This window comes from Pseudophryne corroboree, chromosome 11, assembly GCF_028390025.1.
Source record: "Pseudophryne corroboree isolate aPseCor3 chromosome 11, aPseCor3.hap2, whole genome shotgun sequence".
Classification (NCBI taxonomy): domain Eukaryota; kingdom Metazoa; phylum Chordata; class Amphibia; order Anura; family Myobatrachidae; genus Pseudophryne; species Pseudophryne corroboree.
Window position 1 is genome coordinate 94,688,646 of NC_086454.1, and position 17,835 is coordinate 94,706,480.

General features: G+C 47.4%; 1 protein-coding gene across 10 annotated transcripts in view; it reads left to right on the forward strand.

Annotated features, from left to right (window-relative positions):
• Nucleotides 1-17,835, forward strand: part of CELF1 (CUGBP Elav-like family member 1) — a 105,228-nt gene that overhangs the window by 67,003 nt on the left and 20,390 nt on the right. For 3 of the 10 annotated variants that reach the window (XM_063944570.1, XM_063944573.1, XM_063944571.1), the window contains exons 3-11: nucleotides 6,074-6,261; nucleotides 6,774-6,856; nucleotides 6,985-7,033; nucleotides 7,496-7,630; nucleotides 7,739-7,818; nucleotides 8,003-8,164; nucleotides 9,264-9,366; nucleotides 9,594-9,722; nucleotides 11,007-11,048. In XM_063944570.1, the coding sequence (XP_063800640.1) occupies nucleotides 6,084-6,261; nucleotides 6,774-6,856; nucleotides 6,985-7,033; nucleotides 7,496-7,630; nucleotides 7,739-7,818; nucleotides 8,003-8,164; nucleotides 9,264-9,366; nucleotides 9,594-9,722; nucleotides 11,007-11,048 (961 nt within the window). In that variant the 5' untranslated portion in view covers nucleotides 6,074-6,083. Of the gene's footprint in view, nucleotides 1-5,532; nucleotides 5,624-6,073; nucleotides 6,262-6,773; nucleotides 6,857-6,984; nucleotides 7,034-7,495; nucleotides 7,631-7,738; nucleotides 7,819-8,002; nucleotides 8,165-9,263; nucleotides 9,367-9,593; nucleotides 9,723-11,006; nucleotides 11,049-17,835 lie in introns of all 10 variants that reach the window. The other 7 variants (XM_063944579.1, XM_063944574.1, XM_063944572.1 and 4 more) reach the window with 7 other exon arrangements.

Genomic DNA, 17,835 nt, shown 5'->3' on the forward strand with positions numbered 1-17,835 from the left:
ACTGCGGCTGCGTTTGACGGCATGGTGGTTGAACGCCGGATCCTAGCGGAAATAGGCATTCCGGAGGAAGTTATTCCTACGCTGATAAAGGCTAGGAAGGACGTGACAGCAAAGCATTATCACCGCATATGGCGAAAATATGTTGCTTGGTGTGAGGCCAGGACGGCCCCTACAGAGGAATTCCAACTGGGCAGATTTCTGCACTTTCTACAGTCTGGAGTGACTATGGGCTTGAAGTTGGGATCCATAAAGGTCCAGATTTCGGCCCTATCCATTTTCTTTCAAAAGGAACTGGCGTCTCTTCCTGAAGTTCAGACGTTTGTTAAGGGAGTGCTGCATATTCAGCCCCCTTTTGTGCCACCAGTGGCACCTTGGGATCTCAACGTGGTGTTGGGTTTCCTAAAATCCCACTGGTTTGAACCACTTAAGACCGTGGAGCTAAAGTATCTCACGTGGAAAGTGGTCATGCTATTGGCATTAGCTTCGGCTAGGCGTGTGTCAGAATTGGTGGCTTTGTCATGTAAAAGCCCCTATCTGGTTTTTCATATGGACAGGGCAGAATTGCGGACTCGTCCCCAATTTCTGCCAAAGGTGGTGTCATCTTTTCATTTGAACCAACCTATTGTAGTGCCTGCGGCTACTCGTGACTTGGAGGATTCCAGGTTACTAGATGTAGTCAGGGCTTTGAAGATTTATGTAGCCCGAACGGCTGGAGTCCGGAAAACTGACTCGCTGTTTATCCTATATGCCCCCAACAAGTTGGGTGCTCCTGCTTCAAAGCAAACTGTTGCCCGCTGGATCTGTAACACGATTCAGCAGGCTCATTCTGCGGCTGGGTTGCCGCATCCAAAATCAGTGAAAGCCCATTCCACTAGGAAGGTGGGCACTTCTTGGGCGGCTGCCCGAGGGGTCTCAGCATTACAGCTTTGCCGAGCTGCTACTTGGTCGGGTTCAAACACATTTGCAAAATTCTACAAGTTTGATACCCTGGCTGAAGGGGACCTTGAGTTTGCCCATTCGGTGCTGCAGAGTCATCCGCACTCTCCCGCCCGTTTGGGAGCTTTGGTATAATCCCCATGGTCCTTACGGAGTCCCCAGCATCCACTAGGACGTCAGGGAAAATAAGATTTTACTTACCGGTAAATCTATTTCTCGTAGTCCGTAGTGGATGCTGGGCGCCCGTCCCAAGTGCGGACTTTCTGCAATACGTGTACATAGTTATTGCTTAATAATGGGTCATGTTATGTTGGCATCCACTGTAGATGCCCTGTTGTTGTTCATACTGTTAACTGGGTAAGGTTATCACAAGTTGTACGGTGTGATTGATGTGGCTGGTATGAGTCTTACCCGAGATTCCAAAATCCTTTCCTTATAATGTCTGCTCTTCCGGGCACAGTTTCCTTAACTGAGGTCTGGAAGAGGGGCATAGAGGGAGGAGCCAGTGCACACAAGATAGTACAAAATCTTTCTTTAGAGTGCCCAGTCTCCTGCGGAGCCCGCTATTCCCCATGGTCCTTACGGAGTCCCCAGCATCCACTACGGACTACGAGAAATAGATTTACCGGTAAGTAAAATCTTATTTAAACAGTTGAATTACCCCTATAATGTTTATAGGGGATGGGAACATTTGGAAAGTGGTTCTACAGGGACGACTCAATTGTTATATGAGAAGAGCTACTGTATTCATTTCCCATGATGGACACTCTTTCCTGCACTAATGTCTGAGGTTATCCATGTTAAACTGTAGCTTCTGGCCTAATTGTCAGGTGCGATACAGCGATCAGGTCAAGACTAGCCCCAAAGCCCTGCTTAGCTCAGTTGGTTGCAAGCAGAAAGCCACGATAAGTGCAGCCATGGGCCTAGCCAAGCAATTTTTCTGGTGGTTATTCTTTCTATTGAGAATTCCTGGTAAACACATTTGGCCAAATCCAGTAGTCCGATAAACTGGTAATGTGGCCAGCTACGTTTTTTGCTGCTCATTTAAGAAGCTGTGTTAACCAGGTTCTCAGTGGGATTCAGTATTGGCTTTTTGTTCTCAGCCACTGAGCAGCTGAACTGTAGGGGAAAATCCCAATTTTAAGTTACAAATATCAGGACTTCTGCCCTGCCCTCCCTACCCCTACATGATTAATAATGCACTTAGACACTTTTAAATAGCAGAATTTGGGTACTAATTACATGTAATCTTTGTGTTGAAAGTCTGCAATAACACACTGAATAATGTGTTAAATAATGTGGAACAGGTATATGGACTTAAAATGACATAGGGGAAATAAAACCAAATAAAAACCTTACAGGCATTTTATGTTCCCCAAAATCAGTCTTTAATTTGCTTAAGAAAAACATGGTTTCCTATTTTTCCAAAGTTAGTAAGAAATGTGATATTTAACCATTTGACACCTTGTATTAACCCTGCATAAGTGATAAAGCAGTGATAAGTGGAAGTTGATAACGCACCAGCCAATCAGCTCCTACCTGTCATTTTCAAACCCGTGATTGGCTGGTGCGTTATCACCTTCCACTTATCACTACTTTATCACTTTTCCAGGCTTAAAACATCTGCCCCCTTGTTAGAGCCCCAAATACTCTGCTTATGACCACTAATAGTCTTATATCTCCTATATAATAGCCCAGAGTGACTGTGTGTATAACGCTGGGCGTGGCTAGGATCTCTCATTGGGTTAGCGGCAGGTCTATCACACCCAGTCCACAGCTGTTTGGGTGAGAAACGCCCTCCCACACAGGTTACATCCAATGGGAGGCTCTGCCCTTTGGCTGCTGTGTGTTCCCATCGATGGATAACCTCGATGATGGGCAACCATCTGTAAGGGAACCAACAATGGTTTTGCCCATCGATGGTCCCCATTACGTTAACATTGAGGCAGATGCGGGCCAATCAGAGCCCAGGGGCGTGGCCTCATGGGTTTCTGGCGGCGGAGCTATGCTCAGTGTCCCTGACACCTTACAGCAGTGATGGTCTTTTAATTGGACCTTCCCAATTGTTTATATTCCCTAGAATGGGTATGCTTTAAAATCTGGTCTGCAATTGTTTTCCTCTACCTTTAGACCAGGGATGGGGAAACTTCGGCCCTCCAGCTGTTGTTGAACTACACATCCCAGCATGCCCTGCAACAGTTTTAGCATGACCAAATAGCAAAATTGTAGCAAGACATGCTGGTATCTGTAGTTCAACAACAGCTGGAGGGCCGAAGGGTCCCCATCCCTGCCTTAGAGGAAAAATAAAAAAAAAGTACAAATATTTGATAGCTTTTTACCATCGATGGCGGGAAACCATCTGGTTCTCCCCCATCTATGGTAAAAGTAGTTACCATCGGTCATAGACCATCAATGATTTTGAATAATCGATGGTTGATGGCCATCCCTACCCAGAGCAGGATTAACAATGGGGCTGATGGAGCTGCAGCTCCACACCCCAAAATAGGCCCACTGCATCTGCAGCAACATACCCTCCAACAATTTACACCCAAAATTCGGTACAAATTCGAAAAGGGGGCGTGGCCTATACATTCAATGGAAGTTTGGAGGGCCAAAAATCGGTACAGACCATAAAAAAAAGGGACTGTACCTGCCAAAAAGGTACAGTTGAAGGGTATGCCACTGCATCTGCAGCAAGTCTCTGCACTGTAGATAGGACGCTGCAGTAAAAGCTTAGCTGCTTCCAGGAGGAGAAGCATTATCCGCCCCTCCCCCACTTGCAGTACCTCTGTGCCCTATCCGTGGCATTCGCGGCACCGCAGCATCAGCCTCTTGCCCACCCCCAGGACCCCCTTCCCCAACCCGTGGCACCCCCCGCACCCGCTCCCCCATCCGCGTCTCCCCTGCACCCGCCACTCCCCAACCACAGCACCTACTAGGTGATTCATCGCCCTGCGTGCGCTGTTCACGCTGTTGCAAGGGGCTACGACCCCTTAACCATCGTACGCCCTTTGTCCGTGTAATATTTAACCACACTCACAATTATAATTGGAGGTAATACTCCATATAATACAAATATTGCAAGGCACAAGGGCGTGCAAGGGTTAAGGGGGCGTAGCCCCTTATGACGGTGTGAAGAGCACCCGTAGGGCGCGATGCATCACCTAGTACTATTATCCAGTGTTATCAGACAATTTTACATTGTCATTTTCCCATACTTAAAGCAGAATTAAAGCGCGACCCCTAGGATATAAATTGTATAATTGAATAGCGCATCTAGCAGGAGCGTGCATACAGAAAATGTTAAAATTTAACCTGCTGTTAATGATTACCAAGTGAAATTGGCCCATTGAGTGCTGATTTATGGAAAGTGGTACACGTATAACTTGTAAAGTATTGTACCTACTAAGAAACCAATCAGACATGTCTAAAGGTCCATACACACTAGATGATGTCGCTCTGTGAACAACGTTATCTAGTGTTTCCCCTCCCGGGTAGTCAGCAGCCGCCCGTACACACTGACCGATATGACCAATTATATCGCTCAGTGACGTCACGCAGCCGTGCATGCAGCTCCTGGACGACAGTCAAGATCGAGTTTGCATGCACTGCTGACAGCGACGATTGTTGCCAACCCGCGGGGCCGCTCCTAACTGCAATATTACAGGTTGTATGAAAAATGACAGGAGCTGATTGGCCCTATACATCTCTCCACTTAGTGCATCTTCCCCACAGCCTGTAAATTGGCAGGAGCTGATTGGTTAGTAGTTCATCTCTGCAAGCTTTGATACATATGCCCATTAGTCATTTGCATGCATCTGCCCAAAACTCCAAAGTGATGTGTGGCTGTTTTCCTAGTTATATTTTATGGGCATTCCTTGCTTTTCCTTTTCTGGTGGGGGTTTATTTTAATTTGGGTTTCTTCTGCATCACACATCTACATTTTTAAAGGACTTTGCACAGCTTAGAGATCTAGATTAGTGCAAAGTAATAGTCTTATACCACCTTTACAGAAGGCTTTAAATCTGGTCACTTCTCCCATGTGAGCCAAGACCGACAGGGTGCTCATCTGAGGATATCCTGAAGTCCTGCATTGTTATGGGGTATTCTAGACTGGGTAAAACAGACTAGCTGGAGGTGAGGGATAGATCTTGTTATGTAGTTGGGTGACACTTCCAACACCCAGGCTGAAACAAGTGGGTGTTTTATTTCATTCCGCTCTGTCACTCGCCCCTATCTCTATTGATCTGACGTTCTGTTTATCTGATGCTGCACTCAGTAATGCTTCGCCAGGGAAAAACACACAAAACAAGCTGGTGCATCAGCACTTCTATTGTGCCCCGAACTGAGCCTCCCTTCACATGGTAACATCCCCTTTCAAATTGAACAGAAACTTTTATTGCCCTCCCAGTCCATTCTGTCTGTCTTGTCCAATGCTGGGTTCATTGTGGACTCCGCTTGTCGTATCTCCCTCATAGTGTTTGTCCTCCAGGACGCCGTGCTATGTTTTTCCTTTCTTGCTCTTTGTAGTGTCTTCATTTGTTCTCTGAGATTGTCTGGGCGGAGTTGAGCTCTGTCTGCTTGTGTTTATTCCAGGGGGGCTAAGTAGACAGACCATGGCTTCATTTAAACTTGATTTCCTGCCCGAGATGATGGTGGATCATTGCTCTCTGAATTCCAGTCCTGTGTAAGTGTTTTTGGGCCCTCTCCTGCCGTAGATTTGAGAGGTATCTCTGCTTTCAGTTTTTTGTGCCTTTTTTGTGGAATCTGCTCTTTGTCACTGATTTTATTGTGTTTTCACCTTGGAGCGGCTAAAACTCACCTCCACCTGTCTTTGAGGTCATCATAGGTATGAGTGCTTGATGCCCTGATAAAATGCAGAACTTGTCGATGAGGCAGCCATATTTTTTTTCAGGATAGTGCTGACGTTTCCATTCCTGTGTGTGCGCTCTGTTCATGTTGTACATAACACCGGATTAACTCCCAATGTGGAGCTTTTAACTCTCCGTGTACTGTTCACTTGTGAAAAGCGTTTACTCTTGTCCTCATGCACTTTGTATCCTGCGTCTGTGCTTTTTGTCTTCTTTTTTTTTTTTTTATTGTAGTCACCACCTGCCCATTTTTTGTGTTTTTGTAGATCCAAGAAGATGAACGGAACCATGGATCATCCAGACCATCCGGATCCAGATTCCATCAAGATGTTTGTGGGACAGGTTCCTCGCAGCTGGTCAGAAAAAGAGCTGAGGGAACTGTTTGAACAGTACGGTGCAGTCTATGAAATTAATGTCCTGCGAGACAGAAGCCAAACTCCTCCCCAGAGCAAAGGTGAACCTCCCTCTACCATGGTTGCTTCCGTTAGATACTGATGGAATCTGGTGTACTGTCCCTACTCTTGAAGGTTATAGGCCCTACACTTTAGGCGCTATCACTGAAAGATATGAACGATCTCGTTCATTAATGAACGAGATAGCGTTCATATCTTTCAGTGTGTAGGCACCAACGATGCACGTCCCTGCGCTCGTTCATCGTTGGTGCCGGGTCGCTTGTACATGCATGCCAATATGGACAATCTCGTCCACATTAGCATGCACTGCTATGGGGACTGGGGGAGCGAAGAAGCTTCACCCCCCCCTTCCCCCGCAGCCGTTGGACACCTCGGCGGCATATCGCCTAATGCTCAGGACGGATCCAAAACTGTCTGGTCTGCTCATAAGTTGTTGAACCAGTATGTTTAGGTTAGATTTGTCATGGTGTGGGGAAGCCCTATAGTAAAGATTTATTACAAACATCTGTCTTCTGTGATTTTGATTTGTTTTATTTCCCCACCCCCTTCGAAGGATGCTGTTTTATTACTTTCTACTCGCGTAAAGCTGCATTAGAAGCACAGAACGCTTTGCATAACATGAAGATTCTTCCTGGAGTAAGTAGACTAGGATACAATACAAATTCAGTGCATAAGCTTGTCTGAGTATGTGCTGTAAACACTTGGCTTTAAGAGGAGACAACGGTAGCTTCTAACTGGCCTGTTTTACCTTGTTCTGTCTCCAGATGCATCACCCCATACAAATGAAGCCAGCTGACAGTGAGAAGAATAATGGTAGGTGACAGAAGTTCTTAGAGCTTTTCTGGGGTCTTTGGACAGGTGTGATTGAGCTCTTCACACTTGGGGGCTGACTTAGGTGTCATCTACAGCTTGCTCACTGCGTTTCCTTCCTGTGAGCGCAGACTGTGCCCAAGTCAAAAAGAATTCACTATGCATCATTTTGTTCTCTGTTCTCTTTATAAGAGCATATCTAGTGTCACAAGAGATCTGTCTGCAGTTTTAGCACTGCCTTGTGTTAAGTTTCTCGGTCCTTCTGTGCACAATTGATTGAGTAGGAAAATGCTAACCGGAAGAATTGCTTTAGATACTGCAGAGAACAAATGGTACCCTGCCCCCATAGCAGCTGGCCCATTCAGATCAGACACCCTTCAAAACACTTTTACTGACAAATTTTAATATTGGACTTGTGCTTCATTCCATTTTGGACGCCTTCTCATTCCGCACTTTGCCACACAGCTGTTGAAGATAGAAAGTTGTTCATTGGGATGGTATCCAAGAAGTGTAATGAGAACGACATCCGGGTCATGTTCTCTCAGTTTGGGCAGATAGAAGAAAGCAGAATCCTGCGGGGACCTGACGGGTTGAGCAGAGGTGAGCCTCAGCATAGGCCGGAAGCGCTTGTACCTCTGTCATGTATGTATTGCTTGTGTCTCCGTAATGGCTGCTTAATAACGGTTGTCATCTTCTGTCCTTTTGCAGGTTGTGCATTTATCACATTTACAAGCAGGTCTATGGCACAGATGGCAATCAAAGCCATGCACCAAGCACAAACCATGGAGGTGAGTCCTGTGCAACTTCTCATATAATTTATTATAACCTTGGCGTATATAGAGCTCTGTGGCAGGAGTAGGCCCAAATAACCAAAACTTACTGTGTTGTGTTCTTGTACAAACGGCCATTGTTTAATCCATGTTTATTTAAGCAGAAGGTTGCCGAGCTCTTATTGCGATGTTTTGTTTGCAGGGTTGCTCCTCTCCGATCGTTGTCAAGTTTGCAGACACCCAGAAGGACAAAGAACAGAAGCGAATGGCACAGCAACTCCAGCAACAAATGCAGCAGATTAACGCAGCCTCTGTGTGGGGGAACCTGGCAGGACTTAACAGTCTGGCACCACAATATTTAGCAGTAAGTGTAGCTGCGTTTTTTTCTTCTGCTCCTCTCTGCGCTTTCAAGAAACGGCAGTAACAGCTGAATTTCCTGTTCTTTTTACAAGTGGGCCCTGCACAGGCTCCTCAGGCTTCCCTCTTGCTAGATTTGGAGACTTCTTGGATGGTTGACATGTAAAAATGTCTCCTGTCCTAATCATTGTATCAGTTAAATGTATTTATTTTCCTAACTAGATCTGCTGAAAGTACAATGCAGGTTCTAGAAATGCACAGCTGATGTGCTCCATATCTGTGTATCTGAATGGCTCTTTAAAAAGATCTAGCTTGCTCCTGAATTTGATTGGGATCTGGTCTCTAGGTCGGCAGTAACTAGGTCGACAGGGTCTCTAGGTCGACAGGTCAAAAGGCCGACATGAGTGTCTCGTGATTTTTCTTTATCTTTTTTTGAACCTTTTTATACTTAACGATCCACGTGGACTACGATTGGGAATGGTAACCTGTGCAAGCGCAGTGGTAGTGAATCGAGGCACCTTGCCTGAAGTTCGCTCGCCATGCAAGGGGACACGGTGCACTAATCGGGGTTCCCGGTCACTGTACAAAGAAACCGACAACCCCCCCCCCCCCCCCATAAACTGATGTCGACCAATAGTGATCGACCTAGAGACCCTGTCGACCAATAGTGTTCGACCTAGATACTATCGACCTAGTTACTATCTACCTTCCATACCACACCCAATTTGATTGGCTGCCACTACATGTCTTCCCATTATATGTACAGTATGGCCTCTGTAGATATTATTGTCATATGTAATTTCTACATGCCTGGCTGACGTGCAGGAGCCCACACGTTTATTTGGCTTTGTGGTGGATTGGCGTCGCCTAACCCTGATAAAAAATTTTTTTTGCAGTGTAAAGAATAAGTATCCATTGGGATATAACTTTTTTTTATTTATTTTTATTTTTGTGGTGGTTTTTGTTCTAATTCAACCAGTCCCTTCCCACTCACTCCTCTCCCGTCCTTGTACCACCCTGTGGCTATCTGTGGTGTGTTACAGTTTCAGCCCAGACCGGAACAAGCCCTCACTCTCCTTCTTGTTTTGTTTTGGTGTAATGTCTAGCTTTATTTGCAGCTCCTCCAGCAGACTGCCTCCTCCGGCAACCTCAGCTCCCTGAGTGGCCTCCACCCCATGGGAGGTGAGTACTCCACGGGGAGGACAACAGGTGTGTGCTTTTTTATTTTTATTTCTTTTTACATTTTCTGTCGCTTACATTTTAAATGTAAAGGATTTCACCTCATTACCAGTCACAATCAACATATGCCCTCTCCTTTTCGTATAAAAAAAATAATATACATATATAAAACAAAAAAATAAACAAAAGCAATTGATCCGACTTTAGCTTATTGGCTGATGCACGTGGCGTTCTCATGCCTGTGTTGCGTGTTACAGGACTCAGTGCCATGCAGATACAGAACTTGGCAGCTTTAGCAGCGGCTGCCAGCGTTGCACAGAATCCACCAAGTGCAGGCTCGGCACTCACTTCTTCCAGCAGTCCCCTCAGCATCCTGACCAGTTCTGGTGAGCTGCACATGTTTTCTGCGAACTGTCTGTGTCCACTGGAGGACATGCTCCTGAAGTTGCTCGATTTCAGGGGCAGCTACCGTTTCAGTTCAAGATAGCAGTCTAGAGTCCACATCTGGTCTCGGACGACTGAATTTGTTAACTGGGAGCATTCAGTATTATCGTAACAAAGGGGAAATTATACCCATAGTACAGAGGTTCTCAAACACTGTCCTCAAGGCACCTCTACAGTCCAGGCTTTAGGTATATCCATGGTTCAGCACAGATGGTTAAACTTGAGTGAGGTACTAAGTCACAAGAGACCAAGCATGGATAAACTTAAAACCTGGACCGTTGGGGTGCCTTGAGGACAGCGTCTTAGAACCTCTGCCATAGTGTAATAATAGCATCTGTTAAATGTTTCTCATAGTAATTCAACAACCATATTCAAGAAATGTACTGTTCAACTGCTACTAGTATTCTAGCAATGTCTGATTTTTGTCCAGTAGGTGGCACTGTTCCAAAGGAGTCTGTGGAACAGTGACTAATCTTTACAATTGGCATAGTATGCCTGTAGTAAGCATGAGCCATTGAACAATTTCATTTATATGCATCAGAATATGGGCCCTCATTCCGAGTTGATTGCTCGCTAGCTGCTTTTAGCAGCAGTGCAAACGCTAAGCCGTCGCCCTCTGGGAGTGTATCTTAGCTTAGCAGAAGTGCGAACGAAAGATTAGCAGAACTGCTCGTGAAAATTTTCATGCAGTTTCTGAGCAGCTCCAAACCTACTCCTACCTTGCGATCACTTCAGTCTGTTTAGTTCCTGCTTTGACGTCACAAACACGCCCTGCGCTCGGTCAGCCACTCCCCCCGTTTCCCCAGACACGCCTGCGTTTTCACCTGTCACGCCTGCATTTTTTAGCACACTCCTGGAAAACCGTCAGTTACCACCCAGAAACACCCACTTCCTGTCAAACACTCATCGATCAGCAGAGCGACAGAAAAGCGTAGCTCGCCCTTGTGTAAAACTGCATAGTTGTGTGTGAAAGTACTTAGCGCGTGCGTACTGCGGCCCGTACGCATGCGCAGAAGTGCCGATTTTTAGCCTGATCGCTGCGCTGCGAACAACGGCAGCTAGCGATCAACTCTGAATGAGGGCCATAATCTGCATTTTATTTCTAATCGAAGATTAATACTACCTGTGTAATGGGGCATATCTTTTAATTGTGATTTATTTCTCTGTTTTTAAGCTGAATAAAACCAAATTAATGATTAATGAAAAGGCATTTTTCTCTATTGCAGGCCCATATGGAATGCATACACAGAAAAATGAAGACATATTTTGTTAGTATTCATTTACAGAACATCTTATTAACTGAAACTGTAACTCATATCGGCGATCTGTTTCTTTCAACCTCGTGTGAGGTCTCCAGCCATGCCATATAACTGCTCCCTATGCATTGTGTAGAATTAATAACGGGTCTGGCGTTTGATTTGGGCGTGGGGGCTGGTGGTTTGCTGCGCTATTTACAGGTCCTATTCCCACTCTATAAGTGGCGTGGACACCCGCAAGTGGGAATAGTCCTTGTTAGTCGGCATTCCGACTGTCTGGTTCTGAATCGTCCGGGATCCTGGCGTCCCGTTTAGTGAACAGTCGGTCACATAACTTCATCCCCTGATAACTTTTCATACCAACAACCATGATTTTGGGTATAATTTGCTTTTACTGTTTGCTATTTTTATTGAGTGACTCTGTTAGTTCTCAGCTGTGATATCGGAATCATTTGCAGACGAGATCTTAAGGTGAAATCAAGACACCGTACTGACTGCTGCACCATACAGTGCAAGTAACGAGAGGTTGTCACTCTTCAGCTCTGTATCTACATTAGAGAGAGATTCTGAGGATCACTTCTGTGTTGTCATAACTGTCTCACATTTTCCAACCAATCTGTACAGCGTTCGGTGCAAGCCTTTTAATTGGACCTTCTCAATTGTTTATATTCCCCAGAATGGGTGTGCTTTAAAATCTGGAATGCAATTGTTTTCCTCTACCTTTAGACCAGGGATGGGGTAACTTCGGCCCTCCAGCTGTTGTTGAACTACACTTCCCAGCATGCCCTGCAACAGTTTTAGCATTGCCAAATGGCAAAACTGTAGCAAGGCATGCTGGTATGTATAGTTCAACAGCTGGAGAGCCAAAGGTTCCCCACACCTGCTTTAGACAAAATCGTGATTTTGGTACTTACCGATAAATCCCTTTCTCCGATTCTACAGGGAACGCTGGAGAGCAGTCACAGTGGGGATATAGTAGGCAGTAACTGGGAGCTGGCACTTTAAAACTTTAACAATGTGGCTAGCTCCTCCCCTACTATGTCCCCCCTCCAAGCCAGTCTACTTTAAGCTGTGCCCGAGGAGAGCTGGAAGAGACCAACGTTAAAGTAGAGGAGCTTATTAAACTATGTAAACCAGGATAACACGAAGTAAACCTGACATGCAAACCGTGAAGTGAAAAAGCAGGAAACAGCGCTGGGTGGGCATCCAGTGTCCCCTGCGGAATCGGAGAAAGGGATTTATCGGTAAGTAACAGAATCCTGATTTCTCCTTCATCCACAAGGGGACACTTGAGAGCAGTCACAATGGGGACGTCCCAGAGCTCCCAAGACGGGAGGGAGGGTGCTGAGAGTCCTGCAAAATCGCTCGGCCAAACTGTGACACAGAGGCCCCAAAAGTGTCAAACCTGTAAAACTTGACTAAAGTATGTTGGCCCGACCAAGTAGCAGTGCAACATAAAGTAGTCATGGAGACCCTGCGGGCGGCCGCCCACGAGGGCCCCACAGAGCGCGTAGAGTGCGCCGAAATTGAAGACGGAGGCTCTCGAGAAGCTGACAAATAGGCTTGTCTGTTGGTCAGCTGAATTCATCGGGACGTCTGCTTAGAAGCCGGCCATCCACGACTGGCAGCATTGTACAGAACAAATAAGGAATCAGACTTCCGAATAGCCGAAGCCCTATCCACATAGGTTTTGAGCGCCCTGACAACATCCAACGATCTCGAATCTGGTGAGTCCGCTGAGAGGGCTGGAACCACAAGTGGCTGATTGATGTGATAATCGGACACCACCTTCGAGAAAAAAGACAGAGTACGAAGCTCAGCCCTATCTTCATGAAAAACCAGCTAAGGAGGGCGACAAGAGAGCCCCAAGTTCCAACACCTGTCTGGCCGAAGCCAGAGCCAGGAGAAGGACCACCTTCCAGGTGAGATATTTCATCTCCACCGAGTCCAGAGGCTCAAATAACGGAGACTGCAGAAAAGAGAGGACCAGGTTGAGGTCCCGTGGTGCCGTCGGAGGTCGAAAGGGAGTTTGTATTCTTAGAACCCCCTGAAAGAAGATCTGAACTTCCGGCAGCAAAGCTAATTTCTTCTGGAAGACAACGGAAAGAGCAGAGGCCTGAACCTTTAGTGAACCCAGTCGTAGCCCTGCCGAGAAACCCGCCTGCAGAAAACTGAGAAGGCGGGCTAAGTGAAAAACTGAAGGAGAAAACTCTCGACGTTCATACCAGGCTACATAAGCCTTCCAAATGCGGTAGTAGTGAGACGATGTGACTGATTTCCGAGCCTGGAGCATAGTAGGTATAACCGAATGAGGAATCCCCTTCCTGTTCAAGGTGGCCTTCTCGGCACTCACGCCGTCAAACATAGCCTGCGTAAGTCTGGATAAAGAAACGGACCCTGCTGTAGCAGATTTTCTCGCAGGGGCCAAGGCTCCGCTACTGACAACAGCTACCAGGAGGACCAGCGTGTCTTTTCTCATGATGCGTTGTAGAACCCGAGGCAGCAACGGGAAAGGAGGAAAGAGGTAAACAAACCGGAGCCGCGAGGGCATCCACGGCTGCCGCCGGGTCCTGCGTCCGAGAGTAGTAAAGCAGAAGTTGAGGGTTCAGGCGGGACGCCATGAGATTGATCTGTGGTCTCCCCCACTGGCGAACCAGCTGACGAAACACGTGGGGATTGAGTGACCACTCCCCCGGGTGCATGTCCTGACGGCTGAGATAATTTGCCTCCCAACATAATCTGCCTCCCAATTGTCCACCCCTGGAATGAAGATTGCTGACAAGGCCAAAGCATTTTCCTCTGCCCAGAGGAGGATGTTGGTGACCTCCAGCATCGCCGCACAGCTGCGAGTGCTGCCCTGACTGTTGATGTACGCTACCGTCATGGCGTTGTCGGACTGAACTCTTGACAGCTTGCCCGCGAAGTAGGTGTGCCTGAAGCAGGGCGTTGTACGCTGACTATAGCTCGAGAGTGTTTATGGGAAGTGCAGATTCGTGCATCGACCAGTGTCCCTGAAACAGACGTTCTAGGGTCACCGCCCTCCAGCTTCGCAGACTTGCGTCTGTGGTGAGAGTCCAATCCCAAACGCCGAACCGCCTTCCTTCCAACAGATGAGTCGAATTGAGCCACCAGAGGAGAGACTACCGTGCTTTTGGAGACTGCGTCACCCGCTGATGCAGAAATAGATGAGACCCTGACCACTGATGAAGAAGACACAGTTGGAAGGGTCGAGAGTGGAACCATCCTTATGGAAGAGCTTCGAACGCCGCTACCATCTTCCCAGAAGGCGAAACAGATACACAGATACCCGGCGGTGTCGAAGTACCGACCTCACCAGTGTCTGAAGAGAGAGGATCTTGTCCCGAGGAAGAAAAACCTTCTGACGGACCGTGTCAAGTATCATTGCCAAGGACAGCAACCTTTGTGAGGGGCATAATTGAGACTTCGGGAAGTTCAGGATCCACCCGTGCCGAATCAGAAGGTCCTGGGTTATCTGGACATTCTGAAGCAACAGGTCTACAGAGTGCGCCTTCAGCAGCAGATCGTCCAGATAGGGGACAATCGTCACACCCTGTTTCCGAAGTAGGGCCATCATGACTGCCATGACTTTTGTGAACACTCTGGGAGCAGAAGAGAGACCAAACGGAAGGGCCTGGAACTGGAAATGAGTGTACTGTATCGCGAACCGTAGAAAAGCCTGATGAGGTGGCCAAATGGGAACATTATGTAAGTATGCATTCTTGATGTCCAAGTACGCCAGAAACTCGTTTTGCATCAACCCAACAATAACAGACTGAAGGGACTCCATTTTGAACTTGAATATTCCCTAAAAAACGGATTGAGATTCTTTAAGTTCAGAATTGGCCTCACCGAGCTGTCTGGTTTCGGTACTAGAAACAGGCTTGAGTAATAGCACTGTTTTCTCTAATGTCCTAGTGGATGCTGGGGACTCCGTAAGGACCATGGGGAATAGATGGGCTCCGCAGGAGACTGGGCACTCTAAGAAAGATTTAGTACTACTGGTGTGCACTGGCTCCTCCCTCTATGCCCCTCCTCCAGACCTCAGTTAGAATCTGTGCCCGGCCAGAGCTGGGTGCTTTTAGTGAGCTCTCCTGAGCTTGCTAATAAGAAAGTATTTTAGTTAGGTTTTTTATTTTCAGAGAGCTTCTGCTGGCAACGGACTCTCTGCTACGTGGGACTGAGGGGAGAGAAGCAAACCTACTAACTGCGGCTAGGTTGCGCTTCTTAGGCTACTGGACACCATTAGCTCCAGAGGGTTCGAACACAGGATCTTAACCTTGGTCGTCCGTTCCCGGAGCCGCGCCGCCGTCCCCCTCGCAGAGCCAGAAGACAGAAGCCGGCAGAAGCAAGAAGACCTCAAAATCGGCGGCAGAAGACTCCTGTCTTCACATGAGGTAGCGCACAGCACTGCAGCTGTGCGCCATTGCTCCCACACTACCCGCACACTCCGGTCACTGTAGGGCGCAGGGGGGGGGCGCCCTGGGCAGCAATTATGATACCTCTTGGCAAAAGGCACATATATACAGCTGGGCACTGTATATATGTATGAGCCCCCGCCATTATTTTTACACAGAAAGCGGGACAGAAGCTTGCCGCTGAGGGGGCGGGGCTTCTTCCTCAGCACTCACCAGCGCCATTTTCTCTCCACAGCTCCGCTGAGAGGAAGCTCCCCAGGCTCTCCCCTGCAGTCTCAAGGTAGAAAGAGGGTAAAAAAGAGAGGGGGGGCACATAAATTTAGGCGCATTGATCATTTATACAGCAGCTACTGGGTAAACACTAAGTTACTGTGTAATCCCTGGGTTATATAGCGCTGGGGTGTGTGCTGGCATACTCTCTCTCTGTCTCCCCAAAAGGCCTTGTGGGGGTCCCCTGTGTGTGTGCGGTGTGTCGGTACGTTTGTGTCGACATGTTTGACGAGGAAGGCTACGTGGAGGCAGAACAGGTGCAGATGAATGTGGTGTCTCCGCCGATGGCGCCGACACCTGATTTGATGGATATGTGGAAGGTGTTAAATGATAATGTAAACTCCTTGCATAAAAGGTTGGATAAAGCTGAAGCCTTGGGACAGTCAGGGTCTCAACCCATGTCTGATCCTACAGCTCAGAGGCCGTCAGGGTCTCAAAAGCGCCCACTATCCCAAATTGTTGACACAGATATCGACACGGATTCTGACTCCAGTGTCGATGGCGATGAGGCAAAATTGCAGCCTAAAATGGCTAAAGCCATCTGCTACGTGATTATAGCAATGAAGGATGTATTGCACATATCAGAGGAAAACCCTGTCCCTGACAAGAGGGTTTATATGTTTGGGGAGAAAAAGCAAGAAGTGACTTTTCCCCCTTCACATGAGTTAAATGAATTATGTGAAAAAGCGTGGGATTCTCCTGATAGGAAAGTGCTGATTTCCAAGAGGTTACTTATGGCGTATCCTTTCCCGCCAACGGACAGGATACGTTGGGAATCCTCCCCTAGGGTAGACAAAGCGTTGACACGCTTATCCAAAAAGGTGGCCCTGCCGTCTCAGGATACGGCCGCCCTAAAGGATCCTGCGGATAGGAAGCAGGAAGGTATCCTGAAGTCTGTTTATACACATTCCGGTACTCTACTGAGGCCAGCAATTGTTTCGGCCTGGATGTGTAGTGCTGTAGCAGCATGGACAGATACTCTGTCTGAGGAAATAGATACCCTGGATAGGGAGACTATTTTACTGACCCAGGGACATATCAAAGACGCTGTCCTATATATGATTGATGCCCAGAGGGACATTTGCCTACTGGGCTCTAGAATAAACGCAATGTCGATTTCTGCCAGAAGGGTCCTGTGGACTCGGCAATGGACAGGTGATGCCGACTCTAAAAAACACATGGAGGTTTTACCTTATAAGGGTGAGGAATTGTTTGGGAACGGTCTCTCGGACCTAGTTTCCACAGCTACGGCTGGGAAGTCAAATTTTTTGCCATATATTCCCTCACAGCCTAAGAAAGCACCGTATTACCAAATGCAGTCCTTTCGTTCACAAAAAAGCTAGAAAGTCAGAGGTGCATCCTTTCTTGCCAGAGGCAGGGGTAAAGGTAAGAAGCTGCACCAGGCAGCTAGTTCCCAGGAACAGAAGTCCTCCCCGGCTTCCACTAAATCCACCGCATGACGCTAGGGCTCCACAGGCGGAGCCGGGAGTGGTGGGGGCGCGTCTCCGAAATTTCAGCCACCAGTGGGTTCGCTCACAGGTGGAACCCTGGGCTATACAGATTGTGTCTCAGGGATACAAGCTGGAATTCGAAGTGATGCCCCCTCACCGATACCTCAAATCGGCCCTGCCAGCTTCCCCCTTAGAGAGGGAAATAGTGTTAGCTGCAATTTCCAAATTGTATCTTCAGCAGGTGGTGGTCAAGGTTCCCCTCCTTCAACAAGGGAGGGGTTATTATTCGACCATGTTTGTGGTACCGAAACCGGACGGTTCGGTCAGACCCATATTGAATTTAAAATCCCTGAACATTTATCTGAAGAAATTAAAGTTCAAAATGGAATCGCTCAGAGCGGTCATTGCAAGCCTGGAAGAGGGGGATTTTATGGTGTCTCTGGACATCAAGGATGCTTACTTGCATGTCCCCATTTATCCACCTCATCAGGAGTACCTCAGGTTTGTGGTACAGGACTGTCATTTCCAATTCCAGACGTTGCCGTTTGGCCTGTCCACGGCACCGAGAATATTTACCAAGGTAATGGCGGAAATGATGGTGCTCCTTCGAAAGCAAGGAGTTACAATTATCCCATACTTGGA